General features: G+C 43.2%; 1 protein-coding gene across 10 annotated transcripts in view; it reads left to right on the forward strand.

Moving 5' to 3' along the window:
• Positions 1-20,607, forward strand: part of RALGAPB (Ral GTPase activating protein non-catalytic subunit beta) — a 136,233-nt gene that overhangs the window by 8,381 nt on the left and 107,245 nt on the right. For 9 of the 10 annotated variants that reach the window (XR_010592446.1, XR_006175551.2, XM_005295442.5 and 6 more), the window contains exons 2-5: positions 3,620-3,835; positions 5,789-5,991; positions 18,054-18,217; positions 18,978-19,164. Coding sequence is in view for 6 of the 10 variants with exons in the window: in XM_005295442.5 (XP_005295499.2) it covers positions 3,650-3,835; positions 5,789-5,991; positions 18,054-18,217; positions 18,978-19,164 (740 nt within the window). In the remaining 4 variants the exon portion in view is untranslated. Of the gene's footprint in view, positions 1-3,619; positions 3,836-5,788; positions 5,992-18,053; positions 18,218-18,977; positions 19,165-20,607 lie in introns of those variants that run through there. The other variant, XM_042854952.2, reaches the window with a different exon arrangement.

The following is a 20,607-nucleotide window of genomic DNA, read 5'->3' on the forward strand; positions in this document are numbered from 1 at the left end:
TAGGGGCAGGGGTCCCAGGAGGGGGCAGTCAGGGGACAAGGAACGGGGGGAGGGTTGGGGGTTCTGGGGGGGCGGGAAGTGGGAGGGGCGGGGCTAGGGCGGGGCTCCTCCCATCCTCTTTTTTGCTTGCTGAAATATGGTAACCCTAGTTTTAGATCCTAGGAAAATGTTAGATTGATGGTACTTTTTTCTTTATGATGAAAGTAATTAAGATGAGACTCTATTACTGAACTCTTAAAATCAGGGCTTTGGAGCGGAGCCTGGTGCTGGAGCGCAGAGCAGCTCCGGAGCAGTGGAGCTGCAGGTTTTTGCCTGGAGCTGGAGCGGAGCCGGAGCACAGCTCCAAAGCCCTGCTTAAAATGTTACGTTGATGATTCTGTTGAACGTATTTTTTTAAGTCTTCCGCTTAGGATTCAGGGCTGCAAACTGAACATTATTATCTTCAGATCAAACATCTGAATCTCTTTTCACCTATTTGAATTTTGCAAATTAATTCTAATCATAAGCGTGGAGGACACTACAAACTATGGAGAACTTGTCTCCATGGGGAAATTTGAACGATCAGTGGGGCCACTGGATGATTGAGATGCTAAAGGAACACTTAAAGAAGACAAAGTCGTTATAGAGAAACTAAATAAATTGTTTGCATCAGTCTTCACTGCAGAGGGTGTGATGGAGATTCTTACACCTGAGCCATTCTTTTTAGGTGACAAATCTGAGGAACTGTCCCAGATTGAGGTGTCAATAGAGGAGGTGTTTGGAACAGTTTGAGCAATTAAACAGTAATTAGTCATCAGGACCAGATGGTATTCACCAAGATTTCTGAAGGAACTCAAATATGAAATTGCAGAACTAATAACTGTGATATGTAACCTATCATTTAAATCTGCTTCTGTACCAGGTGACTGGAGGATAGCTAATGTGACACCAATTTCTGAAAAAGGCTTACCAGTCTGTAATTGCCAGGATTGCCTCTGGAGCCTAACCTCATTTCCAAGCAAATTGGTTGAAACTATAGTAAAGAACAGAATTAACAGATAAACATGATTTGTTGGGGAAAAGTCAACACAACTTTTGCGAAGGGAAATCATGCCTCACCAATCTATTAGAATTCTTTGAGGGGGGTCAAGAAATGTGGATAAGGGTGACTCAGTGCATATAATGTACTTAGACTTTCAGAAAGCCTTTGACAAGGTCCCTCACCAAAGGCTCTTAAGCAAAGTAAGCAGTCATGGGGTAAGAGAGAAGGTCCTCTCATGGATCAGTAAATGGTTAAAAGACAGAAAACATAGAGTAGGAATAAATGGTCAGTTTTCAGAGTGGAGAGAGGTAAATAACGGTGTTCCGCAGGGGTGTGTACTGGGAGCAGTGATGTTCAACATATTCATAAATGATCTGGAAAAAGGGGTGAACAGTGAGGTGGCAAAATTTGCAGATGATACAAAATTGCTCAAATAGTTAAATCCAAAGCACACTGTGAAGAGTTACAAAGGGATCTCACAAAACTGGGTGACTGGGCAACAAAATGGCAGCTGAAATTCATTGGTGATAACTGCAAAGTAATGCACGTTGGAAAACAAAATCCCAACTATACATTAGCTGTTACCGCTCAAGAAAGATCTCGGAGTTGTTGTGGATAGTTCTTTGAAAACATGCTCAATGTGCAGCGGCAGTCAAAGCTAACAGTGTTAGGAACCATTAGGAAAGGGATAGGGAGTAAGACAGAAAATATCAGCATGCAACTATATTAAATGCATCTTGAATACTGCATGCAGATCTCAAAGATATATTGGAAAGGTTCAGAGAACGGCAACAAAAATGATTAGGGGTATGTGGAACAGCTTTTGTATGAGTAGAGGTAAAAAGACTGGGACTTTTCAGCTTGGAAAAGAGCTGATTAAGGGGGGAATATGATAGAGGTCTATAAAATCTTGATTGGTGTGTAGAAGGTGAATAAGGAAACGTTGTTTTACTCCTTCACATAACACAAGAACCAGGGTCGAGCAATGAAATGAATAGGCATAGGGTTTAAAACCAACAAAAGGAAGTACTGTTTCGCACAGTGTACTGTCCATGTGTGGAACTCTTTGCCAGGGGATGTTGTGAAGGCCAAAACTATAACAGGGTTAAAAAAAACTAGATGCAAGTTCTTGTAGGATTGGTCCATCAGTAGTTATTAGTCAAGGTTGGCAGGGATGCAATCCCATGCTCTGTGTCCTCCTAAGCCTCTGCCTGAAGCTGGGAGTGGATGATGGGATGGATAACTTGATGATTACCTGTGCTACTCATTCCTTCTGAAGCAGCTGTCATTGGCCACTGTCAGAAGACAGGATACTGGGCTAAATGGACGATTGGTCTAATCCAGTCTGACAGTTATAATTATGCCAATAAATTAAGAACATACTATTCTAGTTATACCGGTATAGCTAACTGCATGGACTCTTATTCCAGAGTAAGTGTGTTCACACAAGGAGTTAAGCTAGTAAATGTCCATGTATAGACAAGCTCTGAGAGAACAGAGAATAAAATCAAGACCACTGAATGTTGTATGTTTATTTACGACTAGACTATTGGTTTTGATTACTTGTATTGCAGTAGCACTTATTGGCCCCATTGTGCTAGGCATAGTACATGTGTGTACCTTCCTCCCTCCTCCTTGGAAAAGACAGTCTCTACCCCCAAGAGTATACAGTCTAAGTGACTGGTATATGTGAAATACTGCTGTTTGGTATACTTTATTAATATACTGTACTTAATATGTATGTGCATGTAGTGAAGTCGTGATATGAGACATCACAACAGATCTTGTAGAGCAGTGGAAATTGACTTTTTCCTTTTGAGTGTCATTGGGTTTGTGGGTTAGTGAAATGAGAACTGAATGAGGTTTTAAAGCTTTTTTTCTGGAGGTTCACTTTTGATTAATTTGCAACAAAAGGGGGCTTATTCAAGTGGAACATTAGTTGGAGAGTGCACACTACAATTCACTCATTTTCTTAGCCAACTCTTTCCCAGTAGCCCCGGATCCTTTTCCTGTAAAGGGGCAGGATTTAACTTGCCTTCCCACAAGATCATCTCTACAGATCTTATTAACATTTTAATAGCCCACCATTTCCTTGACATCTGTCATGTGTCCTTTCCTTGGCATCATGGGTGTTGCCAGGAACTAATACGTAGGCATGTACATTGGGGCCTGCGCTTGAATTCAGAGTACTTCTGAAATTGACCTCCATTCAAGTGAAAAGAGGTGTTCGAGTAAGAGCAGTGTCTGTTCCATAATTGCTGGGAAAGAGCAGGGGTCATTTCAAGTGACTGGACCATCGATATAATGCAGGAGAGGTCTTAAGATTGATGTCTGATTTCTAATTTCTACCTGTAATGAAATAATTTATGAACAAATTCCATATAGTGAATATACTGGTTTACTGGGCTGTATTAGAGACCTCTTGGAGTTGAATGGCTGCGGTTATTTTTTTTTCCCCTTTCTTTTCTTTCCAGTTCTCCATGGGGGTGAAGCATTCATATGCATTTTTAAATGTGTAATGTTCTATGTCGTCTAGCCAGAGTTCTATTAATGTGTACCATAAGCATATATAATAATTGCTTCTTTCTCTTCTTCCAGGTATTGCTTGGTGTGTAGCATAGAGGCACTATGTACTCAGAGTGGAGGTCCCTGCATCTTGTTGTCCAAAATGATCAGGGTCACACGAGTGTACTTCACAGCTATCCTGATAACGTGGGGAGAGAGGTGGCAAATGCAGTGGTGCGTCCTCTTGGGCAAGCCTTAAATACACCGTCGGCAGCTGGGAGCGAGAGTTTACTAAAAACAGATAAAGAAGTAAGTGTTTCTCTACAGGGGTTCTGGTTCTGTTCACATGTTAACTGCCATGTAGCTGATCTATGTAGCTTTCTGCAGTGAACTTCAAATTTTTTAAATAATCCAAGCTTTCTGAAGTACATTTCAAGTCCTAAACTTGTGATCTATAGTAGGCTTTTCCCAACAGCTAATTCATAGCATAAGTAAATTCCATTACTTTCCTCACCAGTGAATTATGTTTTCTATGAAATACATAGCTCTCCAGACAAGTAAGGTTCTCCAGCTATTAAAATTTTATTAATTGCTAAATTCCTTGTTTTCAGTTTGGGCCAACTTCTCAGAACTTATGGCACAATAGACAAATATTGAATGTCCGTTCTCCGTCATATAACCAATATGTGCACTGTCTTTACCTACTACAGTATACATATACTTCTTTCTCAGTATTATGGGTATTTAATCTTCCTAACAATATATTAACCTGTCTGTTGTTCAGTCTTGCACTGTGTTAAAAAGTATGAAGGGCTGTTGTCAAATTGCAGGTAGGCTAAACTGACAGTTTAATGCAAACTGAAAGTGCTTAAAGTCTTGATTATCTTATTAAGAATGAAATAAACTTCATGAGGCTGTGATGTCATGTCAATGTGTCATACTAATAACAAACAGCAGCAGAAGGCAGAACTAGTAACAGTAGCAAATTATGTATTGTTATAAAGTGCAAACTTTAGTTGGAAAACAAGCTGAATAGCATTGTAAGCTAGTACAGTAAAAGCTGTTTTATCTGGCACTTCCCCAACCAGACAATTCTATAAACCAGCATTTCTGATCTTAATTGAAATTCCAGTTTATAGTCTGGTTGGAGCAGGGCTGGCAGGGGGTTGCAGGAGGGGGTGTGGAGCGCAGGCTCTGGGAGGGAGTTTGAGTGTGGGAGGGGACTTGGGCAGGGGGTTGTGGTGCAGGAGTGGGAATCTGGGCGGTGCTCACCACAGGCAGCTCCCTACAAGTGGCCACATATCCAGGCTGCTCCTAGGTGGAGGTGCAGCAGGCAGCTCCACATGCTGCCCCTGCCTCACCCCGAGCACTAGCTCTGCAGCTCTCATTGGCTGGGAACCGTGGCCGATGGTAGCTGCGGGGGTGGTGCCCGCAGGTGAGGCAGCGCACAGAGCCGCCTGCCATGCCTCCACCTAGGAGCAGTGAGGACAAGTCGCCGATTGCAGGGAGCTGCCCGAGGTAAGTGGCAGCCACAACTCCCTCCCCCTTTTCAGATCTGGCACCGTGCACTCCCATGTCCCAACCCACTGCCCCAAGCTCCCTCCTGCACCCAAACTCCCTCCCTCTTAGTTAACCGGCATTTTTCACTTACTGGCACCCCCCATTTCCCCCAACATGCTGGATAAAACCGCTTTGCCTGTGTGTTGCTTTTGTTTCCGTGTTAAGTCTGGTAGGTAGCATGATTTACAATCTGTAAATTGGGGTTTGTTTAAAAAGTTTCTTTAAAGTTGTGGGCCATCCCCACAAACCCCTTGTGGTGGTGTGGGTGTGTCCCGCCTTAATTCCTATAATTGGGGAGTCCTGGGTTTGCTTTTATAGCCCGAGGCAAGGAGAAGCCAACACACACTAACTGAATACCATGTCACCTTTTTAGTAAAATTGCAGGACAGGAGTGATTGCAAGTCTGCCTGGCTTCTGCTCCCTGCCCTTCCCATTACTATATAGCTTGACATGAGGGTGTAGCAGGGCCTCCTTGATTATCCCCAAGCTGCAAGCTCCAGCCTGTCCCTTAAGGGAAACTGTCCCTTTATATATGTTATAAACACACACAGCCTGAAATACTACTTGAAGGGATGCATATGTTCATATATTATTGCTAAAAAGGGGTGCTATTGGCACCATTGGGCTTGTTTAGGAACATGTAGACATGCTCTTATGTTTGGTACATACAGTATTTTAACAACCTTCCCTTTCTTTGTTTAGGTAAAATGGACCATGGAGGTGGTTTGTTATGGACTGACCCTCCCATTGGAGGGCGATACTGTGAAGTATTGTGTTGATGTATATACTGACTGGATTATGGCTCTTGTATTACCTAAAGACTCCATTCCTTTACCTGTTATTAAGGAACCAAATCTTTATGTTCAGAGCATTCTCAAACATCTACAAAATCTCTTCGTACCAAGGTGAGGCGCAGATCTGTAGCAACTGAGGAGGGAAGAGACTGGGTCTGGGCTTCTCTGCTATAGTCATGTAGTTCTTTTGCCAGAAAAGCCAGCAGTTTTATTTTACTACAAATCCTACTCTGGTTTGGCTAGCAAATGAAACTATGATTTATTACTTGTCTCTGCTGCAAAACACAACTGGCTCTTAAGTTAGGAGGTGGGTGGCCACTCTAATTTGTTGCAGCTTTGAATTGCAAACTAGGCAGCTGCTTTTGCTACCATGGTTAGACAACTTAATTTGCAAATCAGTCCTTGACTTACACACTAAACATTTCTTACAAGAACTATGTCCATGGATAGTTGCGTGATTTGGGGGGGAAAACATTGAAAAATGTTGTTGGACAACATCAGATCACCCTGCTGGGCTTTTGGGGTGTGGTTTCAAAAACAGAAAACCAAAAAGCACTTATCAGCTTGAATCAACAGAGGATGATACTGAAGACTGCCAAATAAGTGCAAAGCACCTGAGACTGAGCAGATTAAGAAATGAGAAACTTGTGTATTGCATCCAAATGTAAGATCATTATACATAGGAACAAAATGTAGGTCCTACAAGGTGGGTGTCTGTATCCTGGAATGCAATTCCATTGAAAAGGATTTAGGATCTTGGTAGATAACCAAGGGAATGTGAGCTCCCAGTGTAGCTCTGTAGCTAAGAGGGCAAACACGATTCTTGGGTAGGTGGTGGTTGTCAGCATTATCTTCGGTGATGGACAGTGGTAATACGCTTTGTCCTTTCTATGTTGAATGCATATGTAGCTCAATATCGAGGAAGGGATTACAGTCTGTCTGCTGAAGCTGCTGCTGTTTACACCTCCGCCTCTGTACTTCAAGAGCCATACTGTGATTAGTCTCTGAATACCCTATTGCTGACTACTGCTTGTCAGGTGATCTATCTGTTACTGATGACTCTCAGCTGTTGACGTCAATGATGCACTGCTTCAAGTTATGCTTCAGTGTGTCTATGAAGCATTTCTTCTGGCCATCTTGTGTGTGGTTACCTACTTCCAGTTTGCTGTACAGCAGCTGCTTTGGCATTCTGGTGTCATTCATCCTGAACACATGACCAATGGAGTGTAACTGTGATGCAATGAGCATGGCTTCAATCCCTGTGGAGTGGCTGCATTCCAGAACTTTATTCTGCTGTTTGATGCAGAGTATGGTATGCAGTTGTCATAAATGGAATTTATCTAGAATGGGGTGGGCAAACATTTTGGGCCGAGGGCAACATCTGGGTGGGGAAATTGTATGCAGGGCAGGGGGTTGGGGTGTGGGAGGAAGTGCAGGTGTGGGAGGGGGTGCAGTGTGCAGGAGGGGGCTCAGGGCAAGGGATTGGGGCAGAGGAGGAGTGCAGGGTATATGAGGGGGCTCAGTGTAGGGGCTTGGGTGCAGTAGGGGTGTGGAGTGCAGGAGGGGGCTCGGCAGGGGATTGGGGGTGGACAGGGGTGCAATAGGGAGCTCAGGGCAGTTGGTTGGAGTGCAGGAGGGGTGTAGGGTGTAGGAGGGGGCTCAGGGCAGGGAGTTGGGGTGCAAGGTGCAGGCAGGGGCTTAGGGCAGGGAGTTGGGGGGGTGGGGTGCAGGAGGGGCTCTGGCCCAGCGCCTCTTACCTAAAGCAGCTCTGAGGTGGCAGCGGCGCACACCGGGGCCTGGGCAGGCTCCCTGTATGCCTGCCCTGTCCCCAGCCCCATGCCACTCCAGGAAGCGCTGCAGCCCCTGCGGGAGGTGGGGCGGAGGGCTCCGCATGTGCTGCCCTTGCTGCACCTCCAGGTACCTCCCCCGAAGCTCTCATTGGCTCCGGCCAATGGGAGCTGGAGATGGGGGGCAGTGCCTGGAGGCAAGGGCAACGCACGGAGCGCTCTGCCCCCCTCCCTGCCCAGGGGCCGCAGGGATGTGGTGCTGGCTGCTTCTGAGAGGGGCGCGCAGGGCCCACGGCACCACGGGGGGCAATCCCGCGGGCCGGATCCAGAGCCCTGAAGGCCCAGATCTGGCCTGCGGGCTGTAGTTTTCCCACCCCTGATCTAGAAGCTTGATGTGATGCAGGGCTCACACTTATAAAACAAATTGGACAGCACATCTGCTTTAATCTCTTAGCTTTGTTTGAAGCTTAATACAGTATTGCTGCCAGATTCTGCCTGATAGTCTGCCAATGAGGAACTGGTTTTGTTAATGCAACTTGTCAGCTCCTTGTCTAGAGTAGCATCATTCACCAATATGCTGCCAAGATAGCAGAAGTCTGTAACAGCATTCAGCTGTGTGTTGCTGATGGTGACTTCTGGTTTCTTGTAGGGTTTCCTGGTGGAGGTTGATACATGACTTCTTTATTATTAAAAAAAAAAAAAAAGCCTCTGTTTTTGTAGACTCTACAATTTTGTCTGTAATAAATTGTATATCTTCTTGAGTAGGTCTCTCTAGAGTGCAGTCATTCACATACAGCAGCTCATCAACAGCTGCCTCAGATCTTGGTGGAGGGTTGCAGCATGTTTAGGTTGAATAATTTTTCCAGAGGATAGGAAACCTATCCTGATACCAAGTATCAGAGGGGTAGCTGTGTTAGTCTGAATCTGTAAAAAGCAGCAGAGGGTCTTGTGGCACCTTATAGACTAACAGACGTATTGGAGCATAAGCTTTTGTGGGTGAATGCCAGGCGTCTGAAGTGGGCATTCACCCACAAAAGCTTATGCTCCAATACGTCTGTTAGTCTTAAAGGTGCCCCAGGACCCTCTGCTGCTTTATCCTGATACCAGCATTCAGGTCTCTTGTAGCATCACTTAGTGTTGCTGCATAGAAGACTTTGAACAGGATTGGATTAATTATGCAGCCCAACTTACCCATTTCCTATCACTAATGTTCATACTGAACGGATGTGCACAGACTCGTCTGAGCATTTCGTTATGCCGTAGCCTCAGAATGTTGGTGAATTTTTCTGGATAACCAAACTTATGTAATAGTTGCCAAAGTCCAGATCTGCTGTCAGTGTCAAATGCTTTAGCCAAGTTAATGAAGACAGGTGTAAAGGTTCTCTTGCTGTTCTCTGCATTGCTCCTGCATCTGACTAGCTACAAATATCATGTCTGCTGTTCCTTGCATTGTCCTGAAACAGCATTGTGAGTCTGATAGCACACCATTAGCGATGTTGCATAGCAGACAGAGTACTCTGTCCAGAATCGTTCCAGTGCTCGTAAGTAATGAGATACTGTGATAGTTGCCACAGTTGGACTTTCACCTTTCCTCTTGTATGTGGTGACAATGGTGGCATCGTTGAAGTCTTTCAGTACTCTGTATATTGAATCTCCATGTAGTTGTCTCAGTAAGGTCTCTCCTCAGTGCTTGACTATTTCTGCAGGAATACCATCAGATCCCTGCAGTTCCTCATGGCACTGACTGCAGTGCCGACTCCATCAAGGGATCGGGCTGTGTCCATGTTGGCAGATCCACTGCTCTTATTTGTGTCTCGTCTACAGCGTTGGCTGGTGTGTTCAGAACAGGGATCTGAAACTTTTGGCATGCAGCCCGCCAGGTTTGTTTGGCCAAACCTGCGGACGCAGCAAGTAATCGCAGCTCCCACTGGCCACAGTCCGCCACTCCAGGCCAAAGGGGGCTGCGGGAAGCCACGGCCACATTGGCCTAGAGTGTCAAACTGCGGCCAGTTGGAGCTGCGATCAGCCAAACCTGCGGACGCGGCAGGTAAACAAACCGTCCCGTCCCGCTAGGGTGCTTACCCTGGCAGGCCCTGTGCCAAAGGTTGCCGATCTCTGGTTCAGAAGATCACTGAAATGCTGTTGGCATCCCTGATAGGATGTCTCCTTTGTTGGTGATCAGCGATAGGCTGTCTGCACTCTTTAAAGGCACTGTAGTGGTGTGTGTAGAACCATATACATCTTTCAAAGCAGCATAGAAGTCTTTGGTCTTGTGACTAAGGCTAAGACTTTGTCATGGTTATTCTTAGTAAAAGTCATGAACAGTTGTGGGCAATAAACAAAAATTCACAGAAGCTGTGGCCTGTCTGACTTTACTAAAAATAACCAGGGGGGAAGAACTGGCAGGTGAGCGGAGGATGAATTAGTAGCGGTTGGATTTCTGAGTCATTCTCATCATACCAGGCTTGGTGATGTCATTTTGCTGTACCCAAGATGGCAAAAGCTGCTTAATGTATAGTATTGTGAAGAGCTGCCCATTCACTGTTTACATTAGCACTAGAAGTCAAGCCAGCAAGGTCAGGCAGAGCTTCTCTGATGTTTGTTGCAGAGCTGCGCTTATGTAGCTTCATCTTGTAATTGCTATATGTTGAGCTATCTGATCGGTTTAAATCGGTGGTGGGCAACCTGCGTCTGGTCAGTGGCCGCAAGACAGTGTTTACATTGACCTTTCCGCAGCTCCCATTGGCCAGAAATGGCAAACTGTGGCCACTGGGAGCTGCGGACGGCCAATGTAAACACTGTCTCGTGGCCCGCCAGCAGATTACCCTGACGGCCTGTAGGTTGCCCACCACTGATTTAAATGATGACTTGCGGTGTGCTTGCCATATTAACAAATAAAATTTTGGAGCATATCCTGCGATGGTCTATCCTGTGCAAGGCTGCAGTTATTCATGCGTCCTGTAGATCTTGCTGCCAGATGATAGTATAGTCAATAAGATGCCATTGTTTGAATCCTGGGTGTGTCCATGAGGATTTCTTTTTGGTCTGGTAGGTGGAAAAAGGCTTTCATGATCACTAGCTGCTGCTTGACACATTCACTGAATAGCAGAGTTTCATTGCTATTCTTTCCCAGTCCCATGCTGTCCTATGGTATTCTGCCAGTTGACTGCATTACTTCCACCTTCGCACTGAAGACCCCTTTTTGATGATCAGTTTATTGGATGCCAGTGTAAACACTATGAGGTTTTTGTCTGTCACTGTGGAACTTTTCTTTCTCTGTCTGCATTTGTCATGATGGGAGTGTATGCTCTGATGGTGGTAGCATACCGCTTGTTTCAGTGGCAACTGTAGAGTCATGAGATGATCACTTATGCCTTTAGATAGACTTTTGAGCTTGGCAGCAATGCACATGCTAATGGCAAAGCCAACATGTGACTGTCATGGCTCTGTGGATGGACAGTCTTGCTAGAAGAATGTGTACCCTCCACTGATCTCTGCAAGTTGCTCTTTGTGACAATTAGTGAAATCTGACTTGCCAACGATGGCCAGTTCTCTTGCAACAAGGGCTGTGCCTTTGCCAGGTTTGCTGCTGGTAGGATAGTTGCATAATCCCATGAAGCTGTTCCATGTAGAACATAACATAAAATCATTGTAATAGTAAGTTTTTGCTTATTTGCTGACTTATAGGAGCATGACCTTCCGGATACAGTGGTCTGGTCAGGTTCTATGGAAGCAGATAGTTTAATATGCTCCTGTTTATTTATCTTGTGAACTAGGAGACAGAAGGTGCATCTGTATATGGTATTAGACAGTTATTGGAATATTGTGTCCAGTTCTGATGTCAACACTTAAAGGATGTTAATGAAAAGAGTTCAGAAAAGAGCTACAAGAATGATTTGAGATCTGTAAAATATGCCTTTTAGCAGAAAAACTTAGGAAACAATCTATTTAGTTTATCCAAGACAAAGTTAAGAATTGACATAATTATGATCTACAACTACCTATGTAGGAAAGAAGTATCTGATAGATTTCATTTTAGCAGAAAAAGGCATAATGAGATCTGATGTTGAAACTAGAGAAACTAGAAAAATTCAGATTAGAAATCAAGTGCAGAAGTTAAATAGGGGGTAATAATCGCTGGAACAACTTACCTAGGGATGTGGAGGACTCTCCATCCCTTTGCAGTCTTTAAATTTAAAACTAAATAGCTTCCTGAAAGAGATGCTCTAGCTCTAAAAGAAATTTGTGGGCTTGATGCAGGAAACACCGAGGGAGATTTGTTGGCCTGGGTTATGAGGAAGGTCAGGATGGGTGATCATAGACATCCCTTAATATCTATGAATATGCATTCCAGAATTCATGATGATTAAATATCCAGGGCTTTGGAGCTGTGCTCTGGCTCCGCTCCAGCTCCTGGCAAAAACCTGCTGCTCCGCTCTCCAGCTCCAGGCTCCACTCCAAAGCCCTGTAAATATCAGTAGGTTTCATGTCATAAAGATGACATAACTTTTATTTGCAGACAGCATAGGAAGCTTTTTGATAAGCGAGATCCCCTTTTTATGAGTGGATGCAAGAATTTTAGAACTGATTCTCTACAGATACATGATGGCTCTGCTGCTCACGTGAAATCCATGGAAGCAGAAACTATCAATGTTGTCCACAAAAAACTCTTCTTACTAAACTGCACCATAAAATGCAATATGTGGACTTCCAAAAACTTGCCACCTTGTTCCATCACCTCTTCCACACTCACTGAATATGGATTTCAGTTTTAAAAATTATGAAATATTTTGCAAATGAAACAAAAAATGAAGTCAATTTTGCATCAAACTATGATTTAAGAGAACTATTGGCAAAATCTTAAAGCAGTCTCAGGTGCACGTTGAGAGTTAGACATATTACTTTGTTGGCACTGATATGTCAAAAGCTGAGCAGGTGTCAGTTGACATCAGGTTTATGCAGGCTAGAAAACTTTTTACTTTGTCAAAGTAGATGTGGAATCTGGGACAGCTGATGATGTAACACAGGGCATAAAAATATGTTTTAGGAAGTGCTGTGCCTGATGAAACTGATAAAGGCTATCCTACTCTTTGTGCCCACAGGGAGGGTAAATTTGAAGAGGTTAAAAACTTCTGGTTGTTGAGGCAAAGCTTCAGGAAGATCAGATCTATATCCTTGAAGCTGCCGTTGACTACATGGATAGCAGTTTTTGCAGTCTACAACAACCACCATTCATGTGTTTTCAATAGTTTGAATTTACACTCTGATCTAGTGATTAAGAATGATTTGCCTATTATGATAACATACAAATCAATGATCTGTTTAAGCACTTCGCACAGGTATTAAATGAGGAAGAAGAGGAGTGTATCGTCTGTCAGTGGCTGACTCTAAAATTACATTTATCTATCACCAAGCTTAACACATCCAGTTCTCATGCCTGTTTAATAAAGTTTTTAGTAACTAAGCCATTTGCCTTGCAGGATATATTAGTTTAGATGGATGTACTGTGCTTGTATTGCATGCCTTTAGAGTCGGTTCAAAACACATGTCGTGGCCACACGTAAATGCTGACCACAACCTACTCTTGCTATAGCATAGGACTAGACCTAATGCTAATCTGTACGATTAGCTCTAAAGTGCAAAGCAAAAGGACATTCAGTAACTTGCTTCACATTCTAATACCTGAATATTTAATAATCTTCGTTTTGACTTGGTCTCAGACTACAGGTAGAAGTGACATTTTAGTTTATATTAAAGTAAGGTCAAAAGTAAGCATAAAATGATCAGACTATTTAAACAAGCAAAAAACCATGGCAGAGAAATCCCCAACCTCATCCTCCTATCTGCATTCTCAAGCACTGACTAAGGGAAACTCTCAAAGGCATTTAGTTATTTTATTATATTTTTGTAATGACTCTGATCCCTGCAGCTGTAGAGTAGGTGCTCTGTGATGGCATAATTTCTGTTAAGTCAGTGCCTGTTGTGGGTGAGATTTCACAAGCTGGTCTTTCAGGCCACAGAAGCAGCAGTATCTAGATATGGTTGTTCTCTTTAAGGATTAAATAAGACTTGTGGAGGGTACGAAGGAAATATTCAGGAGTCTCAGTTGTATGTAGGCAGTCCTACTGGCCCCCATTACAGCAGTGAGTCCTTAACAATCTTTAATATGTTTACCCTCACAGTACTCTCTGAGGTAGGGAGGTGCTGCTATCTCCATTTTATGGGTGGGGAACTAAGGCACAGAAAGTCAATGTGTCTTGAAGGTTTTTTGGTGGAGCAGGGACTTGAACCAAAGTCTCCCAATTATTAGGCTAATACTCTAACCACTGGACCATCCTTCTAAGGGTATTAAACTTACTACAGACTTAAATTCTAGTTAATTTTCAGATACTTACTTCTGAGATGGGTAAGGGAAAAGGTGAGGGCTAAGAAAAATAACATTAAAATTAGGCTTCTGTTTTATCAATTTTAAAAAAAAAAGTATTCTAGGAGCCCTAGCTCCCTTTGAAGCTGTGATGAAGACTTTGAAAGCATGAACCAAGTGCATCCTTAAAATGTTGTCTACATGAGTCTGTAAAGAGCCTAGGATGATAATCTAAGAGGGGTGAAATTCTCTCTTCATGTCAGTAGTGACTCATCTGTCCAGTGATGACCTAAATCACATTAACAGGAACACCCAGCCAATGTGCTTATCCCAACGGTCTCCTGGGCCTCTCTAGGTGCCAAAAGCCCCAACTGTTTCCTACCTGGCTGCCAAAACTTGCAGCTTCCCCTGACCGCTCTGAAAGTTCTATGCATTATCAACCTAAAATTCTGTGGCACAATGAAAACCGGAAAATAGGGAGCCTGCATAAAATCAACTAAATTTATATCCAGATAAGTGAGACTCTGCGGATTGCATTTTCATATTTAGTTCAATAAAAACATCAGTTATAATATGAGAAGCTTCCAAAGCAATTCCACAATTTCCACAGCGGCTACAGCTCTAGGTACCTGGCTACAGAATTAAGGTCCACATTGTCAGACTTCAGCGGAATTTTACTTAACGTTTGTCGGATAGAAATAAAGTAGGCCGGAGAGACTGCTGGATGGCTCTGTGAGAGATGATGTGCCCATTCTACCCCATACGCCTCCTGCTACGCTCCCCATAGTTTCTTCCCCTATGTTCCAGGGCCTGAGCTTTGTCTCCTCCAGGCTGCTTTTGGCAGCTCAGCAGTCCTCTTGGCTGTTTCCATTTGGTATCCGGTTTGTCTTGTTTTCTCTCTCCTGCCCCTCCCACCCCCCCAGAATAGCTGACCGATTGCTGCAAAACTGGAGCTGGTAGCTGCTGGGAGGGAGAGAAGCAGCACACAGTCAGTGGGCGAGGGAGACCACTTCCAAGCTCCTGTTGCTTCCTGTTGCCCCACTGCAGTGGGGCAGCACTTACCAAGAATTGTTGGCAGCTATACCTTTATTTTCAAGCCCCTTTTTCTCCCCCCCTCCCTCCTCCAAACAAAAATGAGTCCAAATCGAAGGTGAAATACACCTTTCCCAGGAGCTGACTCAGAACTGTCTCTCATGAGAGCTAAAAATGATCACAGGGTCTGCTACAGTCAAAGCTAAATGCACAGCTGAGCTCTTGGATTGGCTTTCCCCCCAGTAAGCTGTGTGTGTATATACACCACCCATGAGGTGTTCATTCTGCACGCTGGGAAGGAAGGAAGAAACTTAGAAAAAAAAATATAATCTTGAGTTTTAAGTGGGAGAGGCTCAGATACTATGGGGAGTGCTGGTGGGGGTAGAATTCAGGAGAATACTTCTGCCGCCTCTTTTTGTGGAATAAAAGTATTCCCTACACCTGTATTACAGCATTCAATCCACACCATACATACATTTTCTTGGTCCTGGTGAAATAGTTTCCTTCCCTACCCCCTGGAAGTGATGTAGCTATTAGTTGCCAGGAGCGCAGTAGTCCAGAGTTGTGATAAGAGGGTGCTGATATCTAAAATAGCTCAAGTGCACATCCTCCATCTAGGAGATGAGTGCATGAGGAAGGCTGGCTATCCCAAGTCAACCTAATTAGTTACAAATGAGCAGACTTGAAATGGCAGGTAGAGAACAGAGGTTAAAAAAGACTTGATGCCCCCAAAAGTAAGTGTTCATAAATATTTTTATAATACTCAGACCAACATTTAGTCCCCTAAAACAGCAGTATGTACAGAATCCATGCCTGCGATAGTTATAGTGCTAAAACAGTTAATCTGTGTTCACTTTTGAGACCTATAGCATCAAGAGCAATGAATATGAATGAGAGAGAGCAGGGTAACTTGGAATTGCTCGTAGCTGGCTGATCAACCAGAAAGAAGTCACCTACATCCTTCCCTCTCATGTCAGCCTCTGACTTCTAGCCCCAATGAAATGAACCCTAACCTTAGCTACCGTGCTTGATTCAAGAAGCATTGAATTACTAAAATGCAATAGCAGTGGCAGTTGTTACAGTCAGATAATGCCCCAGTACCACACAGGCTTCCAGTTGCATTAGATCAGGGGTTCTCAAATGGGGTCGGGACCCCTCAGCGGGTCGTGAGGTTATTACATGGGGGGGTCATGAACTGTCAGCCTCCACCCCAAGCCCCACTTTGCCTCCAGCATTTATAATGGTGTTAAATATATAAACGTTTTTAATTTATAAGGGGGTCGTACTCAGAGACTTGCTATGTGAAAGGGGTCACCAGTATAATAGTTTGAAAACCACTGCATTAGATGAACAAAATGCTCAGGCTCTGGCAGATCTTGTCTTAAAAGTATGTATGGGGAATTTTTTATAGATGGTACTCTGCTGAAATGCCTTAATCTGGCCCAAATTTCCCTTTTCTGTAAGCCCTGAACTCCTTTAGTTTGTTGCTGCTTCAAACTGTTTTCCTCCATCACAAAAATCTCCTGAATGTGTGAGCATGGAGTGAGTGCTTTTGCCTTGCCCTTCCTAATCAGGTGGGATTCATGCATGACATTTGCATGCTATAAATTTATGATGTTAATGGCATCCTGTCATCAAGCATGGAGTGACAGAAGACATATAATGGCTGGTGCTATGGAAAAGCTTTTGTCATTGTCACTTGCCCTATCTCATCTTTGTATTTCACAAAGTGACTTTTCAAAGGGGTAGAGAAATCCAGACAATCTCCTCAAAACTCTCTCCGCTGTGGTATATGAGAGTCAATATTATTTTCATGATGGGATAACCCTAAGAATTAATGTATTAAAACTCTGGCTTCCATGAACAAGCTTTCTCTATATGCAGAGGATCTCCTTAATCTGCTTTCCTATTCTAGTGACTTTTCTAGAATTTTTAAAAAGCTTAGGAGATTGTAGGCTTATGGTCAGTTGGGGATAGGAAGCGTTGGAGGAGGTGGCAAAGAAGTCAAACTAGTTTGCTAGCACCATTCTCTCCTGCTTCCCAATACAACACTTCTCTTCTGAAGTAGATATCTGGCCATAAGCGAGTCCTGACATCTCCATTATGTTCACGTTTATCTTTGTCTTGTCTAGGATATATTCTCTTGGATAAGTGGGCTCCTTTTTGGTGACATGTGAGGTATCGAGTCCGTCTAATCTGCATATCCTGCACAAAGAGGAAGTCCGGATCCCTTTTGCTCTCCCTATGCCATTTAAAAAAATACTTAATGTGGTAGCCAGCTCCTTCATCTTTGCCAATCTAACTGTGACTTCAAAATACCCTTCTTACATCATAAGCTCTTTGGAACAGGATCATGTCACTGTCCGTATTTATACAGCATATTGCACAATAGGATCCCCATCCTGACCAAGCTTCGTGTAATATACATATTAAATAAGGATGCTCTGACTATAGATAGGCGTAGATGAAAGTTGTCATTCCTGGGATGAATGGGTGAGGCAGATTGGGGACTGGTTTATTTGGTAAGCTTTGTAAGTTACATGTGCCTGGAATAATTAGGAGCACTCTTAAAAATCAAAATAATACATACCACACTTTAATTCTGCCTCTCTGCCTACCCCATATGTGTCTTTATGCGTTTTACATGATCTCATGGCATTAGGTGATGAGCCATTCACTTAGCAATTGGAATATAATGCAAAGGAGCTGTACTTTCTCTAACTGTAATTGTGTAGCATTTTGTATGAGTGCATGTTTGTGTAGTGTCATATGAAAGAACTATTGTACTGTATACTTCACTACACTGAGGCAGACTTGGATTCCCGTGAAGCATCTTAGCTCAAAGTTTGGTTCAATAATATTGCCATTTTAAGTTCTTTTGCATATAACACAGTGAATTTTAGGTACTGTAGTCAATCTTAAAGCTATAGATTCTTATTATTTTTTTATTTTTGAGAGAGAGAGACTCTAATAGTGTTCTTCTCTTATAGGCACGACCCAGGGTCCAGTCAGAATAGACTATGCTTGCAGGTTTTGAAGGCTGTCCAGAAATTGGCTCGTGAGTCAACCATCATGGCTCGAGAAACTTGGGAGGTTTTATTATTGTTTCTCCTACAGATTAATGACACTCTTCTGGCAGCTCCCACTGTGCAAGGTTTGTGTCTTAACCTTTTTTATTTGCTTCGCTTACGGATATAAGGGATTTTGGCCCCCGAATGTAGTTTGTTTTCTTGTTGAAAAACAATCAAAAGTTGCTGGTGGCCATGTAAGAACAACAACCCATCTCTTGTATTCCAACTCTGAATTAAAGTTGGATGGCCTGAAATTGAACCTGCTTAAACAATTTTTGTCCTGTATGAATTGTCAGAACATACTCTGCAAGACACATGATTGTCCATCCAACTATAAACTCCGATTACTGGGTCTTCTGTCTTGGTGGTCCCATAGTTCTGTCTGTCAGCTACGTATTATCTTTATTTCCCCCTAGCTAGAGAGAGAGAGTGTGAAGACACGTCCGTATCTACCCACCTGTAAACTAATACGTTCATGGTCAGATCTCTCTCTCTCTGTGATGTGTTACTGTGTTGATAACATGTCTAAGTAGGTGAATCCCTTGTTGCATAGGTGTTCGCATTACCCATATGGCTAGGCTTTACACTATCAATTATAACATTTGGACTTTTTAAAAGCATGGATGCACCTGTAGAAAGTAAGCAAATGGTACTGTTGTAGATCAGAATAGATTTAAGGGTATTTAAACATTGCTTATAAAATGAAATCTATATAAATTCAAAGTGATATGAGCATGATAGCCATGAGATTCCTTTAGGATCAATAGGGTTTCCTAGGGGAGATGGCTGAAAGAAATCTAGCGTCTTAAATGGCTTTAAATGTTTGTTTTGTTCCTGCATAAGGTGGCATTGCTGAGAATCTGGCTGAGAAACTGATTGGTGTGCTCTTTGAAGTGTGGTTGCTAGCTTGCACTCGGTGCTTTCCAACACCCCCTTATTGGAAAACTGCCAAAGAAATGGTGGCCAACTGGCGGCATCACCCTGCTGTAGTGGAGCAGTGGAGCAAGGTTATCTGTGCCCTTACTTCCAGGTAGGTGAAACCTCAAAAGAAACTGACATTCAGATGAACACACTTACAGTGTATGTTGTTCAGCCAGTTTTCTGTGATGGAGTCTTTCATAGCTTGGTATTTTCTGTTCATTTGTGGAATGCAGTTTTAAAGGGACAAATATATTCCAATATTTGCAGAATAACTGCATGTCCATTATTTCATAACTGCAGATACAGTAACCATATCTATGATATGGTTGGTCACACTTTTGCACACAATAGCAAATTTGAATAATGAGCAGCTCATCTAAAATCTTTTGGTAAACAAAGCAAATGCCTACTAAAACCAGGTAAACTTCAATATCTATGAAGTTTGGTTATATGGATTTTTTTAACCATAGTTTTAGTAAATGTTAGCATTCCATAAATGAACAGTTCAGTGTATTGTCTTTTTGTGTCTGTGTATAATCTTAATATCTCTGTTATCCAAAGCATTACAATGTTACCTAGTCTTGTTACATATAACGTTCCATTGTTCTGACTTTTTATCTTGTCTACAGTAGCTTTCGGTTCAACTCTAGGAAAACGTCTGCTGTCAAAGTGCTTCTTAAAATCTGAAAATATATGTCTAGATTTTCCATGCTGTACAGCTTCTCATCACATGTATTTAGAAGATGATGATTGGGGTTGGAAGAAACCTCAGGAGGTCATGTAATCCAACCCCCTGTTCAAAGCAGGACCAAACCCAACTAAGTCATCCCAGCCAGGGCTTTGTCAAGCCGGGCCTTAAAAACCTCTAAGGATGGAGATTCCACCATCTCCCTAGGTAACCCATTCCAGTGCTTCACCACCCTCCTAGGGAAATAGTTTTTTCCTAATATCCAACCTAGACCTCCCCCACTGCAACTTGAGACCATTGCTCCTTATTCTGTCATCTGCCACCACTGAGAACAGCCGAGCGCCATCCTCTTTAGAACCCCCCCTCAGGTAGTTGAAAGCAGGTATCAAATCCCCCCTCATTCTTCTCTTCTGCAGACTAAATAAGTCCAGTTTCCTCAGCCTCTCCTCATAAGTCATGTGCCCCAGCCCCCTAATCATTTTCTTTGCCCTCTGCAGGACGTGATCATTCCCTTGTATTCAACAATGGTGAGGCCTCATCTGAAGTACTGTGTCCAGTTTTGGGCCCCACACTATAAGAAGGATGTGGAAAAATTGGAAAGAGTCCAGCGGAGGGCAACAGTGTGGCCTCACCAGTGCCGAATAGAGGGGAATAATCACTTCTCTCTGCTGGTAATGCTCCTACTAATGCAGCCCAATATGCTGTGAGCCTTCTTGTCAACAGTGTGCCCTTGTTACCTCATTTGCAGCTTCTCATCCATTGTAATCTCCAGGTCATTTTCTGCACAACTGCTGCTTAGCCAGTTGGTCCCCAGCCTGTAGGAGTGCATGCGGTTCTTCCGTCCTAAGTGCAGGACTCTGAACT

This window comes from Chrysemys picta, chromosome 13 (genome assembly GCF_011386835.1).
Source record: "Chrysemys picta bellii isolate R12L10 chromosome 13, ASM1138683v2, whole genome shotgun sequence".
NCBI classification, from domain to species: Eukaryota; Metazoa; Chordata; order Testudines; family Emydidae; genus Chrysemys; species Chrysemys picta.